This window comes from Ursus arctos, unplaced genomic scaffold, assembly GCF_023065955.2.
Source record: "Ursus arctos isolate Adak ecotype North America unplaced genomic scaffold, UrsArc2.0 scaffold_12, whole genome shotgun sequence".
NCBI lineage: Eukaryota > Metazoa > Chordata > Mammalia > Carnivora > Ursidae > Ursus > Ursus arctos.
The window spans coordinates 6,397,132-6,416,259 of record NW_026622786.1 but is presented as its reverse complement, the minus strand read 5'-3'; the positions used below and the strand labels follow the sequence as shown (position 1 = coordinate 6,416,259).

Genomic DNA, 19,128 nt, shown 5'->3' with positions numbered 1-19,128 from the left:
CATGAGGTTATTGGACACCAAAATATCTAATGAATTCTCTTCCCTATGCCCTGAATCAGCTAAGAGACTGATACCACTCTTTCAAAAGAGACGTGAAAAGTAATCTGCTTCAAATTCAGTCACACCACCGGATGGTATATGGTCTCTCCAACCACTTCTCAAACTTAGCTTCTGCTTTTGACTTTTGGTCCTGGCAGTGCATTCTGTAGTCCTCAGTCTTCATTAACAACCACTATTCACAAGGCACTGCGGTATGCCAAGGCAGTTGGCACAGTCCATTTTGGAGCCCTAGACCAAGCATCAAGAGATAAGAGATTTTTTTCCTGTTTTTACCGACCTTTTTGTTCACATAATCTTTTACTGTTTCCTTTCATTATTGGATCTATTTTTAATGATTTAAAAAGAATGACATGCTCCTTCTAGAAAATTCTGGAAAGGAGAAAAACGTATCCAGAAAAGTAAGAAAAAATGCTACCACTTAAAGGCAACATCCACAAAGATTTTTAATGGATTTACTTTCAGTTGTTCTTCAGTTCATATGCCTGTGAGAATTCTACAAAATAGAAATAACACTACATGTGCAACTTTGTATCTTGATTTTATTTATATTATTGAAATCAAAGGTTTTGAGGAATGCATTTTTAGGGGAACAGTCAGGGGAGGAGAGTGGAGGAGGCACATAAGAGGAGGAGGAGGAGAACTTCTTAACATTATAGATCTGCTCGAAATAAAAAGAATGTATCTAGAGTCTTCTTTTTCCATATGGTTCTATAATGTACTAAAAAAAGCTTACAAGGGGAACTCTTGTACACTGTTGGTGGGAATATAAATTGGTGTAGCCACTATGGAAGAGAATATGGAGGTTCCTTACAAAATTAAAAATAAAGCTACTGGGGCACCTGGGTGACTCTTGATCTCACCTCAGGTCTTAATATCAGGGTCGTGAGTTCAGGCCCCACATGGAGCTCTACTTTTTTAAAGCTCTACTTTAAAAAAATAAAAAAAATCGGGCTACCATATGATCCAGGATTCCCACTTCTGGGTAGTGATCTGGAGATAATTTGAAGCGATATATGCACCGCTGTGTTTATTGCAGCATTATTTACAATAGCCAAGATACGGAAGCAAATTAAGTATTCATCAACAGATGAGTGAATTAAAGAAGATGTGGCATATATATATACAATAGATATCACTCAACTATAAGAAAGAACCGAATCTTGCCATTTATGACAACATGGGTGCACCTAGAGGGTATTATGCTAAGGGAAATAAGTCAGACAAGGAAAGACAAATATTATTTGATTTCATTTACAGGTGAAATCCAAAAAACAAAACACACACACAAAACAGAAACAGACTTATCTATGCAGAAAATAAACTGTTGGTTACCAGAGGTAGTGAAGGGTTGAAGGTATGGGTGAAACAGATGAAGAGATTTAGGAAGTACAAAATTCCAGTAATAAAATAAATAAGTCATGGGGATGTAAAGTAGAGCATAAGAAATAGAGTCAATAATACAGTAATAATTCTGCATGGTGACAGATGGTAACTACACTTACCATGGGGATCATTTCATAATGTATAAAAATACTGAGTCACTATGATGTACACCTGAAACTAACATGATATTGTATGCCAATTTCGCTTCAACCAAAGAAAATAAATTAAAAAAAATAAAACAAAGATTATGGACTCTTAGAGGATAATAAAACTGACCGAGGGATACCAAGGTTTGGGGGTTGTTAAGGAAGTAAGAGACTGAAGCAGGGCTGACAGAGATTGAAAGGGTTGCCCCTGAGGTCCAGGCTCAGTAGGGAGAGGGACAAAGAGCAGGTGGCCTGGAAGATAGAGGAACAGGAGTAAGTGATAAGGTGAACTGAATATTCAGAAAGAATGAGAAGATGGGGGTGGGGGAGCATGACCTTGTGGTCAGGCAACATAAACTCAGAGTTAAGGATCCTAAGAGTGGAGAATTTGGAGTGAGGATGAGCTGCAAAGTTGGCTTGCTGATGGTGTCTGGAAGTGGACTGGAAGAAAGGTCTAAGTGTGAGGTCCAGGCAGAATAGTAACAGACACTCATGCCCAGTGACCCCTCTGGAACATCAGCCACTTGCAGGCAGGGTTATATCATCCACCACCAGATAGCTAGCATTTAAAAAGTCTAGATCATAACAGGAATTTGATGCATATAACGTAAGCAACAAACGAATGCAATGTGAATATCGAGTGTCATCAAGCTTTGGTAACCTGCTGTGTCCACTCCATAATAGGGAGACACCTATCAAACAGATGTTCATATCAGCCTTCGGGGGAATGTTCTCTAGTAGGTTCTAAATGGAGGATCTTCTAAGTGCTAAAACCATGTTAGATGCTGAAGATTTAGAGACAAACAGCAAAAGTCCTCTCTTCATAAGCTTAGAGAATGGAAAACACCACATAAACCAACTGAGTAGCCGCAAGCAGTGGCAGAGTAGACAGCATGCTCTGACTACAGAAAACACCTAGAATTAGGCTCCAAAAATAATTCCAAAGGAGACAATGCTGAAACTAATCTTTGAAGGGTAAAGCTATCCTAGCAAGGGCAAGGCTAGGTGTGTAGGTGGGAACAGCTGGTATAGGCAGGCCCACATAATAATTTTAGCTCAGGAAGAGTAAAATGACACTCTACAACCAGCTCCTTAGGTGGTCTGGCCATAACGCTGTTCCCATGGTGCCAGTAACCTGGAAATCTCTAAGTAATACACAGAAGAAGCACTGTCAGACCAACTCAGTTCCAAACTTTCTATGTTGTCACTCGATACACATAAATGTAAATTTCTTTCTGCTGTAAAACACATATTGACTCGGTTTTAAGGCAGCATGTAAAGGATGTTGCCCATAATCCCATCACCAAATACAGCATCTATTTTCTTTTTTCCTTTCCTTGAAATAGATATCCTAATATGTATGCATAATTTTTTAAAATTGTTTTAATGATTTGATATTCTTTGAGCAGGGGAGAGGCACAGGGAGAGGGAGACAGAATATTTTTCTTAAAGATTTATTTATCTTTAAGATAAATAAATTTTATCTTTAAAATCTCAGGACCCCGAGGGGCGCCTGGGTGGCGCAGTCATTAAGTGTCTGCCTTAGGCTCAGGGCATGATCCCGGTGTGATGGGATCGAGCCCCACATCAGGCTCCTCCACTATGAGCCTGCTTCTTCCTCTCCCACTCCCCCTGCTTGTGTTCCCTCTCTCACTGGCTGTCTCTATCTCTGTCAAATAAATAAATAAAATCTTTAAAAAAAAAAATCTCAGGACCCTGAGATCATGACCTGAGCTGACATCAAGGGTCGGATGGCTTAACTGACTGAGCCACCCAAGCACCCTGCATCCATAATTTTGATGTAACTTACAACCACTTTTACTTTCTTATATTAAAATTTTCTGTTTATTACCATTTCAGAAACACTTCAAGATGGTAAAGATACTAACAGCAACGTGAAGCATTTTACTCTAGAGAGGAGTAGAAGTTGGGGATGCTGCTACTGATTCAGCTCGGATACATCACTTGATGTCAGTGTGCCTCCACTTCCCCTTCTGCAGTCTAGGGACTCAGGTCTTGAAAAAGATGGTTAAACTGAACCAAAATATCCTCTATATTTCTACGAGTTATGAGTCTAAATGCTAGGCAACTTGCAACATATATTCAACAACTACAAACGTCTGATAGAGTTATTCTACTTCTGAACATCTATGGTTCAAAAATAATCCTATGGAAGAAGATGCTTTATGTACCTAGATGTTTATCAAGTATTATTTATAATAGTTAAAAACTGACACCCTGAAGACCTCAGTATAAGGGAATGATGGAGTAAAGTATTATATTTCCACATATTCTACATCATGAATAACAATGTTCCACATTATGACACGGAAAATAAATACATTCTTCCCCTGTGTAAAAGGCTAGAAATTATTCAATTTTCTTTGTCAGTCAATGCTTTTTATATGTCAGCAGTTATTGCTTCTTCATACCTCTTCCACCTTGGCCATGATGAAAAGATACAAGTAGCTACCATCCCTAGTTGGCACTGGAGAGACCAAGAGAGGAAGAAGTTTCTGGAGAATGGAACAAGCAAAAGAGGACTGGCAATAACAAGACACATCAAGGAAAAATCTATTAGAAACTATTAAAGTGCCATGAAAATACAACTTATAGCTGTGATGATGATGATGATGAATAGTCTAGGAATAATAAAGTGCTTCAGCCAGGAGAAAAAAACTCAGATCATGCTTGTCTTGCTGACCACAGAACTCAGAAGATGTTCTGAGACTGAGGAAAACAAGTCCTCAGTATATTCGAATGTTTTAAAATAGAATTGGGTAGAGCCACCTTGGGTCATCATGACATCTCTTTTATTCTAGACTTTCTTCTAACTTTACACGCTATTTGGATTTTTGCCAGAGACAACTTGTGGAATGTTCTGAGCTTATTTTGGAATTTTATTTATAAAATACGGTGATTTCAACAGAAGTAGTGTCCCAGGGCATCCGCTGAATGGATGGATACTCCACACAGCTTTGTATAAATTATCCCTGAACCACTGAGAATGGAGAGGGCGCTATGCTGAGAGTCACCCAATGCATCCTTTCAGAGACAAAATGACCCCTTCCCAGTCTTCTCGTATTTGAACTCCACCCTTAGCATGTAAGCTGAAAGGAGCACAGGGGCAGGGGGATCCAGTCTGACCTAGGACACCGGAAATAAGCAAGCGGTGATGAAAGCACAGATTGAGATAAATTCCTCAAACCAAAATCCAAGTACAGACCTATTTAAAAGTAGCTCAGAGTTTCGAAGGCAGAGATTTTTCCTTCCCCAAATGCAGAAAATCAATTGCTAGAAGTGCTGAGGGTTAAAAGGGAACTTCAAAGACCAAAGATATTTCAGTAATAGAATTATGAGAAAGAGCATATTCCTAATAAAAAAAAAAGTGTTATATGCAAGCAGCGGCAGCACAGTGGGCAAAGGCACTGGACTCAACCAGACCTTCGCACTCCAGTGCTTAATTAACCTCTCTGGCCTCAGCTGCCTTATCTATAAAATGGAGAGAAATGCGATTTCTGGTTGTAACTATGCATTAGTAAATGGGACTCTCTGCCAACTTAGCATGAATTCAAAGAGAAATAAATGTCTCTGCTTCCTCTACAGTCAAGAAGGAGTGAATGTAGAGTTAAGTTAAGCTAAGAGTTAATATGGAGCAGAATAAATGCAAATAAGCTATCAATGGGGATCATTTAAGTGCAATATAACCATGGTAAATGGGCTTCTTGTCTTACTTGAAGGCTGCACTTTATGGGGGTGAAGAAACAAAATCAAATTTTTTAAATTTTGAGACTGAACCACTATTTTTCTTGGCTATTACTTAACCTTCTCCAAGTTTGCAGAGCCACAGCAGGCAAATACAATCAATGCTTGCATTGTGTTAAATTAAATTACAAGGTTACACAAAACAAAACAGACTATTAAATTCCTTTCCTAACCTTCAATCTTACAGGTAGCCCTTAAATAGTTCAAGTTCACTTTTCCTTGAGTTATTTGTTTAGGGAAGTTGACTAAGGTTCAGGTATGATTTGCCTGACTTTTACTCAGCTTTTCCACATGCTACAAACAAGAGTATTTCCACCCAAAAGGGGAAGAGAATTAGTAATGACTTTTCCAGCATTTCACAGTGTGGTAGGCTGGATAATGGCCCTCCAAAGAAGTCCACATTCCTAATCTCTGGAACCTGTGAATGTGCCACTTTACACGGCAAAAGGGACTTTCAGATGTGATTAAGGATTTTGAGATAGCGGGATTATTCCAGATTATCCAGTTGGGCCCAAAGTCATTACAAGGGTCCTTGTAAGTGATACACCAGAGAGTCAGCATTAGAAGAGGAGATGAGATAAGGGAGCAGAGACTGGAGTGATGCCATTGCTGGAAAGGGGCCAATGAAGCAAGGAATATGGACAGCCTCTAAAGCTGCAAAAGGCAAGGAATAGATTTCTTCCCTAGAGCCTCCAGGAGGAACACACTCCTGCAGACATCTTCACTTTAGCCTAAAGACCAATTTCCAGACTTCTGACCTCCAGAACTGCAAGATAATAAATTTGTGTTGTTTTCAGCCATTAAATTTGTGGTAATTTGTTTCAGCAGCAAAACGAAACTAATACAATGTAAGGAATCTGAAATACACACTCTTCAGCGAGTTGCTAGTCTCGATAAGTGAACGCTAAAAATTTAGAGCGGTAGAAGCTGTTTGCCTGATAGATACGAGACTTACAAGGTGAGCAAAATTATCCTCATCATCAGGCTCCTCATCATCTCCATGAGCTTATTCTTACCTTATTCATGGATAGTAGCTTGCCAGCTTTTTTGTAAGGCTGGCTTATTCATAGGAAATTTGCTATTCCAGAACCAATGATGTTCTCCCCAAATGATTTAAACAAAGAGTCTGGCAACAGTCGGGCAACATCCCTGGGAAAAAGCCTTCCTGTTGACCTCCAGCAGGGCAGATGATACACAGCTAGCAGTAGGGGATATTATACTTTGAAAACTCAAATACTCAGCACCCTGTCCTTTGTGGATAGACTGAGCAAGATAAAGGGTATGGAGGCTCATGGGAAGAACCTTTCAGAGAGGAAGCTTTGCAGAGCTGCCAAGAATGACACTTAAGAGTAGAATCACAGTCTTAAACTTATTCATAAACTTGACTAGTCAGGATTAAGGAGCCAGCTCCAGAACCAAGTCAGAAATGGAATCACCAGCAAAACTCAATGCCAGGCTGTATTTCTTTCTCAGCTGTGTGTGTTCCCTGGGTACCTTATTACTCTCTCTCAAGTTCAATTTCTCTTGTCTTAAAAATGATGACTATAGTAACATTTCCCTCGTACCTCATAGGGTTGTGAGGATTAGGCGAAATGAAGTCTGCAAAGGGATTAGCACGCAAGTTAGTAGATGCAAGCCTAATAAACAGTGGCTTTATAGTTAATTTTTATTCTTTGAATTTCTCAAGTTGTGCTTCTCCCCTGTGACCTCATGCATATGTCTGCTTTAGCCTCTCTTAGAATTACAATGAGAAAGTACAATGCTTGAAGGCAGAAACCCAGTCTCATTCATCGTTTCACCCTTAGCATTTAGCACAGTGCTTTGCCTGTACTGGGCTCTCACGTTTAAAATAAATAGTTATGAACTGATCTTAGCTGTGAGTTAGGAAACATCTGAGACATTAGTTATGATACATGATTATAGGATTTTTCCATTTATGATCCACTAGTTGGTGAAATAAATTGAGTCACACTAGCATTTTTTCTTTTTTAAAGAAAAGGAGGAGGGCGGAAAAGATCAGAGTACAAAACACACAGTAAGGTTAAGTATTGTTACACGAAACTCTTGTTTCAACTGAAACAAGGAGTACAGGAGTATACCTGGTTGTAATGTAAATACATTTCTCACTGTGAGCAAGGGCAAAAAACCCCAAAACCCAAAAAACAAAATAAAATCCATGAACGTTCTGACTCTTCCACCTCACCAACATTCGGTATTTTATTTTCCATTTTGGCTATTCCAATATGTATACAGTGGTATGGCACTGTGGTTCTTATTTGCATTTCCCTGATGACTAGTGATGTGGAGCACTTTTTCACTGTATCTCAACCCATTGTCTATCCTCTTTATAACCACTTTAGAAAATTATTTGGCAGTATCTACAGAAGCTGAACATACATTTCTGATTACTCAGAAATTCTACGTCTATGCATTTACCCAACAGCAATAATGTACCTATGTTCACCAAAAGACATGCCCAAGAATGTTCATAGACAGCAACCTATTCATAACAGCCCCAAACTAGAAATTGCCCAAATGCTCATTAACAGTAGAATGGATAAATGAATTTGATGTATTTACACCCAATAGAATCCCATACAGAAGCAAGAATGAATGAACTACAACTCTACACAACAATGTGGAAGAATCCCACAAGCATCAGATGGAATGAAAGAAGCCAGACATAAAAGAGTACACAGTGGATAATTTCACTGACATAAGTAAGGTTCAAAGCCAGGCAAAAGTGATCTATGGTGTGAGAAGTTAGAATAATGATTATTATTGGGTCACAAGGGCTTCGGGAGTGCTGGTTATGTCCTCTTTCTTGATCTGAATGCCTATTAACATGGATATACTCAGTTTGTGACATTAACTGAACTATAAACATATTATTTGGGGTTTTCTAAACTATTTCTGAATTTATCTGAAATCTAAATAAATATCTAAATATAAAGTTCAGGAAAAAAATTAATATCTTTTTTTTTAAGTGTGAACAACACTGACAAGAGAGCAAGAATCCCTGATATGCTCATTCTCATTACCTTTGAGTGGTCATCTAGCCTTTGCTTGAACAATTTCAGGGTCAGGAATCTATTTACTACCCAGGTAGGTCACTTGTTAGAAAGCTTCTCCCTTACACAAAGCTGTAACTTGCCTCCTCGCAATGTGTTCTGTTCTCCTAAGAGTTTCCAAATCCATTGAATCCCACCACCACCAATTCCTCTTCCAATATTTGAAAGAAGCCACCATATCCACCCCCACCCCAGCCCCGTCTTCTCTTCCTCAGACTAAAGACCCCCAGGTCTTTTGGTCACCCCTCAAGGTTTTCAGTCCCCTTGTGTCTCTTGATTGCACTAGCGATGCCCACAACAGAGCACTGCCCTCTAGGAGAGGCCTAAGAAGAGTAGAAAAGAGCAAAAAGTAGAATCGTTACTTGCAAATCTAGATAGCATGGGTCTACCAACATTCCCAAAGCTTCAATTTCATTAAAACTGACACAATAGAGATCACTCCTGTTGAACAATCAGCTGAAATCCCTCAGATCTTTTTCACAAGTCCTATTAAGCCCCAATTTCCCTTCTGCGTCTGTACGGTCCACTTTCTCTTAGGCGTCAACACACACATTTGGCCTCACTCCAATCTCCAAAGCTAAATCCTGGAGCTGGAGCAGTATCTGTTTTGGAAACACCTCTGGAATCCAGCCTTTCCATCCAACCTCCCACTGACAAACAAAAATGAAATCTTAGTCCCAACACATTATCTTTTACCCCTGAGTAGGTCTGTTTTAAAGTCCATTGAGGGGAAGGACTAGTCCATTGGACATCTCCAAAATCTGTCCTAAAAGCTGGCTGTCACCCTGGTCTCAACAAAGCCTGGGCAATGAAGGGCACCCTGGTCTCTTTCTTCCTTCTTTCCTCTTCCGAAGTCACTCCAACTGGAGACTCTGGAGATGAACAATGCTGGGCTCTGCTCACTCAGTACTTTGCCTTTTGTATGACTGGTGGAGGATGAGGTTGAGAAGGAAAACGTGGCAGGGTGAGAAGGAATCTGGTATTTTTCAAGGTATCTGAAATCAAAGGTATCTCTAAAGAATGACCTACGCCAATCCCTCCCCTCTGTGGAACAGGGAAAAGAACCATTTCTACAAAAACTTCCAGGTAAAGCCCCACTGGGTATTTGTAGTAACAAGACTAGGTGGAGAGGAGATCCATTAAGCAAGGAAAACACCAGAGAACAGAACATGTGCAGAAGGATCAAGAGAAGTGGGAATTAAAGATGCATTTAAAAAAAGAGAGAAGATACCAAAAGCCCCTAGGTGAGGGTTCTCCTTAAGGGAGCGGGGGCGGGGGGGGGGGGGTGGCGGTTAGGGCGCGAGGGAGGGGGGCGCACCGTATCCGGAATGCGGGCAGAAAGCAGCGGCTCACGTACCTTGTCCACGTCTGCTCCATTTTCCAGGCGCTTCCCCCTCACTTTCAGGGCGCTCCTCACCCGGGAGTGGAAGCAGCCTGGGAAAACGAGAACCCTGGCCCACGAATCTCCAGTGCAAAGAGCGGCAGCTTTTCCCTCCCCAGCTCCTTCTTTCTGTGTTGGCGAAGAGAGAGCTCGGCTCCCTGGTTGGTTTGTTTGTTTTTTAGAAAAGCGATTTGACGTGGCCGAACCTCCGGCTAACGGTGCGACGGGCACAAGGGAGGGACTGTTCTCAGTAGGAAGCGGGACGTGGAGCGGAGCGGCGCCCAGCGCTGTTTGGGGAACTGGGGCCAGAGGCAGCCCGGCGGGGCGCGCACACGCTCCCAGGCTGAGACACGACTGGCTGGCACGAGTCGCTCCGCACCAGCTGAGCTGTCAACCGCGAGCAGAGGCGGGGCTCCCGGCAGCCAGTGTGCGGGGGCCGAGCCAGCCCAGGTGGCACGCCTCCCCGGCTGGGAGAGGTGGGCGGAAGGGCAGAGGGCGGGGGGCGCGGTACCAAGCCCCTCCGCTCCTCCCCCGTCCCACTGAGGGGCGCTGTAAAAAACAAAACAAAACAAAACAAAACAAAACCCAAAAAACCACCAACTGTCGGGAGAATTTGGAGAGAAGGTCCTCTCGTGTGCCTGCATCACCCCACCCACAAGTAAACCCAGAACCAGAGCTGGGGTCTAGGAGGGTTTTAGCCGCAGTCCCGGCTGAATGCAGATGCACACCCTAGATGGTCATCGGACTTGAACTTGATGTTAGTTTCCTAGAGATGTGACATGTCGGTCTCACCATTCATCTGGGGACAGGAACCTACCTCAGAAAGGGAAGCACCCCAACGAAACCTTGCAGTATTATCAGCTTAGCTGCCTCCATCTCCGTCAGCCCCTGATTCTATACTGTTCTGCCTCTTCCGCCTTCAGTTTCCCAAGCACAGAGGCAACTGGGCTCTACAACTAGCTTCAAAGGGGGCAGAGGGTTCCTGAACTTCCCAGAACACTAGAAAAGCTTCAAGACAGTAGCCGACAGGACTAGAATCTCCTCCTTCATTATTCAAGATCATGGAAAAGGGCCCTTTGGTGACGGCACTGCCTGAGACTCTGTACCATCTATTTATGTGATGAGGTTTAAACAAGTCAGACATGCTATAATTAAAGTGCTTACAGCCCCAAGCTCCTTTTTAGCTCTAAAATAAAACCTTTTTATTAAATGACATGATCACCGTTATTATTTGCGTTACCAATGACCTTTTTTAATTTGCAGAAAGCTTTATAGTGCCCACATGTGGCAATGTTATTTAGTTTTACTTATTTCAGAGGTGATAGAATTGAGACCCCAAAAAGCTCAAAGTCTCTGCTAAGCCTCGGACACCGGTTGTCTTCTCCATGGTGTGACCCCAGACATTAACTCTCTAAATTTCTGAAAGTAAGGCCAACAAGATGTTTCTACAGTGAATTGATTCTTTCAGGTATCCTGAGTTTAACTCAGGAAGGGCCCTGGCACGCCTGAGAATTGGTGAAACTGTGGGGAGCCCGTATTCTTGGAGCTGTTATCCTGCCTACTATGTTTTGGATGACTTCCTCTAATTATCAGCACAGAATAGGGGTGGGGAGGGCAGGATAATAATAAAACATCTGAGGGTTCAGAGGAACCATCTAATAGGCCCCTAATCTAGAATGCCCACCCCTCCCCCCAGCACTTAGCTCAGACCTAAGGCCACACTGCTCCTGAGCTTAGAATGTTTCCAGGAAACATTTTAAGGCCCAGTTTGACCCAAGACAAGGCTTATAGGCCACCTGTCTTGAAAAGAATCTCATGCTGCAAAAAAACAAGCAAAAAAGGGTGAGGAGAGTCAGATTTCCATCCTCCAAACCAAAGTGGGTGCTATATTTAGTTTTGTCTCAAATCAAATTATGGGCTACTGAGTTTGGAGAGGAACTGTATTTACAGCAAGACATATGCTGCATTCAAGAAGTAATAGCATTAGCTGGAAGAACTATGGGGTCTCAGAAGTGAGGCTAGAAAATATGCCAGTTTATTTTTAAATAATGTTTTTACAAAGTTCATAGTACATTCATTGTGAACGGTTGAAAAAATACAAAAAGAAGTATATAGAAAGTAAACTACCCATAATACCCAGAGATAATCAATGTTAAACGTTTGTTGAAATTTCTTTCCGGTCTTTTTAAAAAATATATCTTTTAACCCAAAACACTGACTCTCTCTTACACACCCAAGAGTATATTCTTGAAAACAGAGATTTCATTGTTGTTTTCAGGATTACGTTTATTGTCAAAAGAACAAAGTTTTTGTGTTATATTGTAAAAAAAAAAAAAATCACCCATATATCCACTCTGCCAACACAACTTTAAATTTCTCTACATTCCATCTAGTCATTATCTGCATATATTACATATCTGTTTCTATATAATTACAGCCTAGACAAAAGTTTATGCCCTCCTTTCTCACTTATTAGATATCTGTCCATGTCATTAGAGAGTGTTTATATATTTATTAGTTTAATGATTGTAAATTACTATATAATATCAATAAAACTATAGTTTACTTAATAATATTTTGTTACTGCATAGTTACACTGTTTCTAATATTAGACTCTTATAAACAATGCCTCCATTATTTTATTCTTTTAAATTGTTTCCCTAGGATAACTTCTTAAGGCATAGGAATGTGAGGATAAAAGCACTTTCCAGGGATGCCTGGCTTGCTCCACAAGTAGAGCGTGTAACTCTTCATATTAGGGTTGTAAGTTCAAGCCCTGCATGCGGTGTAGAAATTAATTTAAAAAATAAAATCTTTGGGGCACCTGGGTGGCTCAGTTTGTTGAGCACCTGACTCTTGGTTTCATCTTGGGTCATGATGTCAGGGTCGTAGGATAGAGCGAGCCCCTCCCCCACCCCATGCTTGGTGGGGAGTATGCTTAGGATTCTCTCCCTCTCCCTCTGCCACTCCCCCCTGCTCTCTCTTTCCCTCTCTCTAAAATAAATAAATACATCTTTAAAAAATTAAGTAAAATCTTTAAAAAGAAAGTACTTTCTAATTTTATCATCTTACACAGAATAACACTAGGATTTTTAATTTTAACTGTTCTAATAGGTAAGAAATTATTTAATAGTTATAAGATAGATATATCTATGTATCTATGCCTATCTATCTATATGGTATATAAATAATTAAACATCATCTCATTTTACTTTATACTTCTTAGAATACTAACTAGTAAAATCTTATTTCATAGGCTTTTTTTTTTTTTTTTGAGCAGACTCCATGCCCGCGTGGAGTCCAATGCAAGCCTTGAACTCATAACCCCGAGATTAACACCTGAACTGAGATCAAGAGTCAGACGCTTAACTGACTGAGACCCCCAGAAGCCCCTTTCATAGGCTTTCTTGCAAACCATTATCTCTAGTAGCTAGTCACCTTAATCCTGTTGTGTGGTCATTGTATTAGTCATCTTTTTGTTGCAACAATGCTGTTTAACAAAGAACTCCTAAACCTCAATATTGTACCACAAACATCCACTCCTCACTCAAGGATCTGGGTTTCAGGTATGGATTGGTTAAGCATGGGTTCAAGACTATTCCAAGTAGCTCTCATTTCAGGACCCACACTGAAGAAGCACTGGCTACCTGGGGAATATTCTTCTCATGGTAGATTGCAGGAGCGTAAAAGAGTTGGCACAGACTCTTGAAATCTGCACTCAGAACTGGCATGTTGCCCTTTCTGTGGTATTTCATTCTCCAAAGTAAGTTAGATGGCCAAGTCCAAAGTCATTGGTGCAGAAAAGCGCACTCTGCCCACAGACTGCAGGAGGGGTGAGTAGGTGTAGAACAAAAATACAATTTATCATCTATCAATCCCTGTATGCTGTGCTTTCTGGCTCTTTGTGAAATTTTCTCCTGGTGGGTACATGGTAACTTTACCCTTCCCTACCCCATTTAAAGTAAGGTGTGGCTTTTGGTCAATGAAATGTAGCTTGTTTTGGCCACTGAAATGTGAAAGGAAGTCTCATATGTCCACTTCTAGGTGGAATGTAGACGTTTTTAAGAGTCAGTACACAATCAGCAACTGTCAGTTTCCACTGTTGTACTGATCTTTGAAGATCAATTAGTATCAAGATGAAGCTTTCATCCATGGTCTCTGAGCGACTCTGATGATCTAAGTGCTCCTACTGGCCCAAATTGAACATGTGGACTGACCAAGAAATACATGTTTGTTGTATTAAGTTACTGAGATTTGGAAATTATTTATTACTGCAGCGAAGGCTAGCCTGACACATTTTTTACTCCCATTTGAGTTAGATAAGACTATAGATCCCATGAATCATTATGTAGAAAGTTACACATCTTCCCCTTTTGTATCTCTCCCAGGTTTCTAATTTAGAACTCAAAGAATCTGGGTAGATAATGTCAATAAATTAAAGTAGTTGTAAATTAAATCACTTATGTTATTCTTGAGTACATGGCTCTTGAACTGGTCAATGGATTGTGCCTCAGGAAATATTTGCATTGATGAGAAAATACAAAAAATAGGAAGGTATTTCTTTTTTATATATACTCAGTTCAGAATACTCTAATGGTACTTTTACCTTCCATTCATTTTTTTTAATTCCCTTGCCCTTCTCCTCCCCAGCTTGATGCTAGGTAAAAAGGACTATTGATTTTGATGTAAATGACTGCATGAACTCTAAGGCAACAATAAAAAGAAACACGTTTAACATACCTTTTTTTTTTTTTGCCAGATTCTCTTCTAAGAGTGCAAAGCTGGGGGCATCACAATGCCGGATTTCAAGTTGTACTACAAAGCTGTGATCACAAAGACAGCATGGTACTGGCAAAAAACAGACACATAGACCAATGGAACAGAATAGAGAACCCAGAAATGGACCCTCAGCTCTTTGGGTAACTAATCTTTGATAAAGCAGGAAAAAACATCCAGTGGAATAAAGACAGTCTCTTCGATAAATGGTGCTGGGAAAACTGGTCAGCTACATGCAAAAGAATGAAACTTGACCACTCTCTCACACCATACACAAAGATAAACTCCAAATGGATGAAAGACCTTGATGTGAAACAGGAATCCATCAAAATCCTGGAGGAGAACATAGGCAGCAACCTCTACGACATGGGCCACAGCAACTTTTTCGTGACACATCTCCAAAGGCAAGAGAAACAAAAGATAAAATGAACTTGTGGGACTTCATCAAGATAAAAAGCTTCTGCACAGCCAAGGAAACAGTCAAAAAAACTAAGAGGCAGCCCACAGAATGGGAGAATATATTTGCAAATGATACTACACATAAAAGACTGGTATCCAAGATCTACAAAGAACTTCTCAAACTCAATATGCAAGAAACAAATAAACAAATCATAAAATGGGCAGAAGATATGAACAGACACTTTTCCAATGAGGACATACAAATGGCTAACAGACACATGAAAAAATGTTCAAAATCATTAGCCATCAGGGAAATTCAAATCAAAACTGCATTGAGATACCACCTTACGCCAGTTAGAATGGCAAAAATGGACAAGGCAAGAAACAACAATTGTTGGAGGGGATGTGGAGAAAGGGTATCCCTCCTACATTGTTGGTGGGAATGCAAGTTGGTACAACCACTTTGGAAAACAGTGTGGAGGTCCCTTAAAAGTTAAAAATTGAGCTCCCCTATGATCCAGCAATTGCACTACTGGGTATTTACCCCAAAGATACAGACATAGTGAAGAGAAGGGCCATATGCACCCCAATGTTCATAGCAGCATTGTCCACAATACCTAAATCGTGGAAGGAGCCGAGATGCCCTTCAACAGATGACTGGATTAAGAAGTTGTGCTCCATATGTACAATGGAATATTACTCAGCTATCAAAAAGAACAATTTCTCAACATTTGCTGCAACATGGACAGCACTGAAAGAGATAATGCTAAGTGAAATAAGTCAAGCAGAGAAAGACAATTATCACATGGTTTCTCTCATCTATGGAATGTAAGAACTAGGAAGATCGGTGAGAAGAAAGGGATAAAGAAAGGATGGGTAATCAGAAGGGGGAATGAAGCACGAGAGACTATGGACTCTGAGAAACAAACTGAGGGCTTCAGAGGGGAGGGAGGTGGGGGAATGGGATAGGCTGGTGATCGGTAGTAAGGAGGGCACGTATTGCATGGTGCACTGGGTGTTATACGCAACTAATGAATCATCGAACTTTACATCAGAAACCAGGGATGTACTGTATGGTGACTAACATAATATAATAAAAAAAATTATTTAAAAAAAAAAGAAAAAAAAGGAATATTTCAATTATTTCAACCAGTATGCTGCTTGGATTTACCATCTTACCTTTATTCAGGTCAATAAATGCTTATTGAGTATCTTTTTTAAAAAAAAGAGAGTGCTATAGGTACTGACTCCTTTCATCCTCCCCAGATCCTGATGAGCGAGGCTCTAGTTATCTCTGTTTTGTAAATGACTAACATGGAGCACAGGGAGGTGAAGTATATTGCCTCAGTTCACAAAGCTGAGATGTAAAAAAGCTTAGCTCCAGAATGTCACACCTAACCACTCACTACGCTCACTGCTTCCCTTATTCTGACACCCAGCATTCACTGAGACTTAGGTAAGAGGACACTGTGTCTGTAACTCTTTCACTCCACTGATCACTGCAGTTGATTCAGCTGACTTGGTCAGTAAGCAGATGTCCCCTCTGTCCCTCACCACACCACATCCATCTCTCTAACCTTGAGGGTTTTTTTGTTTTTTTATGTCCTTTCCAGACAGAGATGAGTCATTCCACAATCAAGGATAAGAGTGTCTGTGGCACTTAAAGATGGCCATGAATTCTTTCCTTCTTCCATTGAGAGATGAGATCTAATTCTCCTCCCTTTTAATCCGGGTCTGCCTTAGAGACTTACTTGACTGATAGAATGCAGCAGTAAGAGATGTCCTGGGACTGCCAAGGCTAAGTCATTAAGAAGAGTTGCATCCGGGGTGCCTGGGTGGCACAGCGGTTAAGCATCTGCCTTCGGCTCAGGGCGTGATCCCGGCGTTATGGGATCGAGCCCCACATCAGGCTCCTCCACTAGGAGCCTGCTTCTTCCTCTCCCACTCCCCCTGCTTGTGTTCCCTCTCTCTCTGGCTGTCTCTATCTCTGTCAAATAAATAAAAATAAAATCTTTAAAAAAAAAAAAAGAAGAGTTGCATCTTTCATGCAAGACACTTTGGACACTTGCTTTCAAAGTCCAGAGCTGCCCGGTAAGAAAACTCCCATCCTAGAGAAACTTTAGCCAGGGTGCAGGGGAGCAAGAGCGCCTGGCTCCTGGGGTCCCAAACGGACTAAGTGCAGCCACTCACCGCTTACAAAACCCAAAAGCAGAGAGAAGACTGGTGGTGAAACAAGAAAGAAATTCATTTCAGTGAGGTCAATCCTGAGAAGATAGGGAACTAATGTTCAAACACTGTCTGCAAAATGCTGAAAACACTTCCAGGTGTATATGAGGAAAATATGGGACAAAGGTCGGTGGACAGTAAAGGCCAGGAAGATCATTGTCTTGGGGTCAGTCACAGTGGTCTTGCTGGCTCAGGGCAGTCCTTATTGCTTGAGGGGGTAGTTTCAATGTCCCTCAGGGGATGCTTTGCCCATAGGGTCTTTTACCTGAGTTAAGAGATAAGCTGGTCAGAAGAACATAATCAATTAGAAAATACAAACTGAGGTCAGAATGGAAGTAGATGATGCCCTCTTTCAAGACCCTGTGGAGAGAGGACCTGAGCCTGCACAGAGAGAGGGAGGTGCCTAACTGAGCCCACCACCTGGCAGTTACCATAAAGGTGCCAGGCACGTGAATGAAGTGCTGGACTTTCGAGATCAGTCCCATCATCTGCTGGACCTAACTGAGCAGCTCCAGCTGTGGCTCTATGGAGTAGATTTGCCCAGCTGAGTCATGGTAGGATTACTGACCCCCACATCATGAGATATAAAAACATGTTTTTCTGTGTTAAGTCATAAGTTTTGGAGTAGCTTACTAAGTAGCAGTAGTTAACCGAGCCAATTTGGTACCTGTGAATGGGGTGTTGCTCTAACAAAAACCTAAACAAGTGGCAACGACTTTGAGACCTGGATGTAGCAGAACCTGGAAAGGCCTCAAGGATACTGTTAGTGAAAACTGGAAGGGCATTCTAGAGAGACTGCGGACAGCAAAGAAAATATTATTAGGGGCTGGAAAAAAATGACCCGTGTTACGTCGTGGCAGAAATTTAGCCAAACCATTACCTGTAGGAATGTGGAAAATAGAAAACATTCATAATGAATGGATGGGTCTGGCCAAAGAAATTTTTAGACAGAATTTCAGAAGTGCTAACTGGCTTTTTTTAACCACATATGACAAGGTATGGATAGAAAAAGGTGCGTTAGGGAAGGAAAAAAAGGGAGGGGGGAAGGACCACGCAGTTTTTAAGCTGAATTTAGGGGAAATATAGAGTCAGGACTTGCCAGATTCAAAAATTAAACTGCCTCACATCCCAATCTCTCCAGATAGCAAAAGTTTCAAATTAAGAAGTAGTTTCAGGGCAAAACTCAAATCCAAGATGTGACTGTTGGACCCATGGTTAATACCTCGAAATATTTAAGGTGATGCCTCATATACCATTTCAGTTAAACAAAAAGGCCTCTAAGAATCTCAAGGGTGTGCCTCCCTACTAGACAAAGAAGCTTCGAAGAATCTGAAGGGCCCTTTGTCTCACAGCAGTCTCCTGGCAGCCCAAGGTAGAAAAGAGCTTGTTTCAGAATAAAATGTGGGCATAGCTTTCGTCTAGAGGAGTTGATTATAATTAGTACAAAAGATGTCCTCCATGTTTTTAAGCAAATTTTACCAGCATGGACTGAAAGGGATTAAGACAGTACAGAATGAAAAGATGCTTTTGGACCCTCAACCTGCCAACAAGAGCAAATAAGCCCAGAGAGTGACCCAACTGCAAACAAGGACCATTTCTTATGGAAAAAGAAGAATGACTCAAAGAATTGAAACCAAAAGCCCAGAAGGCAGGCCAAGAGGTCTTCAGATCAAGAGGAACCGAACTCAAGGAGCTGTACCCCAGGAGTCTCATCTTCACCTGCACTTGATTTACATGGTAAGATTCTGAATTTCTGAGCTGACACAGTAAATGTTATGAAACTTGTGGGAGCTTTGGGAGGGAAGAAGTTATTCATATGGTAACATTTGTGGCCAAAAGGTGCAGGACTGTGATGCATTAAGGATAGCTGAAAATTCTTGGCTACTTCTCCTGTTGCAACGTGGGGTCTAATTCTCCTCCC

The 19,128-nt window shown here is 41.1% G+C and overlaps 1 protein-coding gene across 1 annotated transcript in view; it reads right to left on the bottom strand.

The window, feature by feature from the left end:
* PDE4DIP (phosphodiesterase 4D interacting protein) overlaps window positions 1-10,040 on the bottom strand; it is a 166,885-nt gene extending 156,845 nt beyond the window's left edge. Inside the window, exon 1 of the mRNA XM_048216389.2 lies at window positions 9,783-10,040. Coding sequence (XP_048072346.1) covers window positions 9,783-9,802 — 20 coding nt within the window. The 5' untranslated portion in view covers window positions 9,803-10,040. The remainder of the gene's footprint in view (window positions 1-9,782) is intronic.
* Between the last annotated feature and the right edge of the window lie 9,088 nt (window positions 10,041-19,128).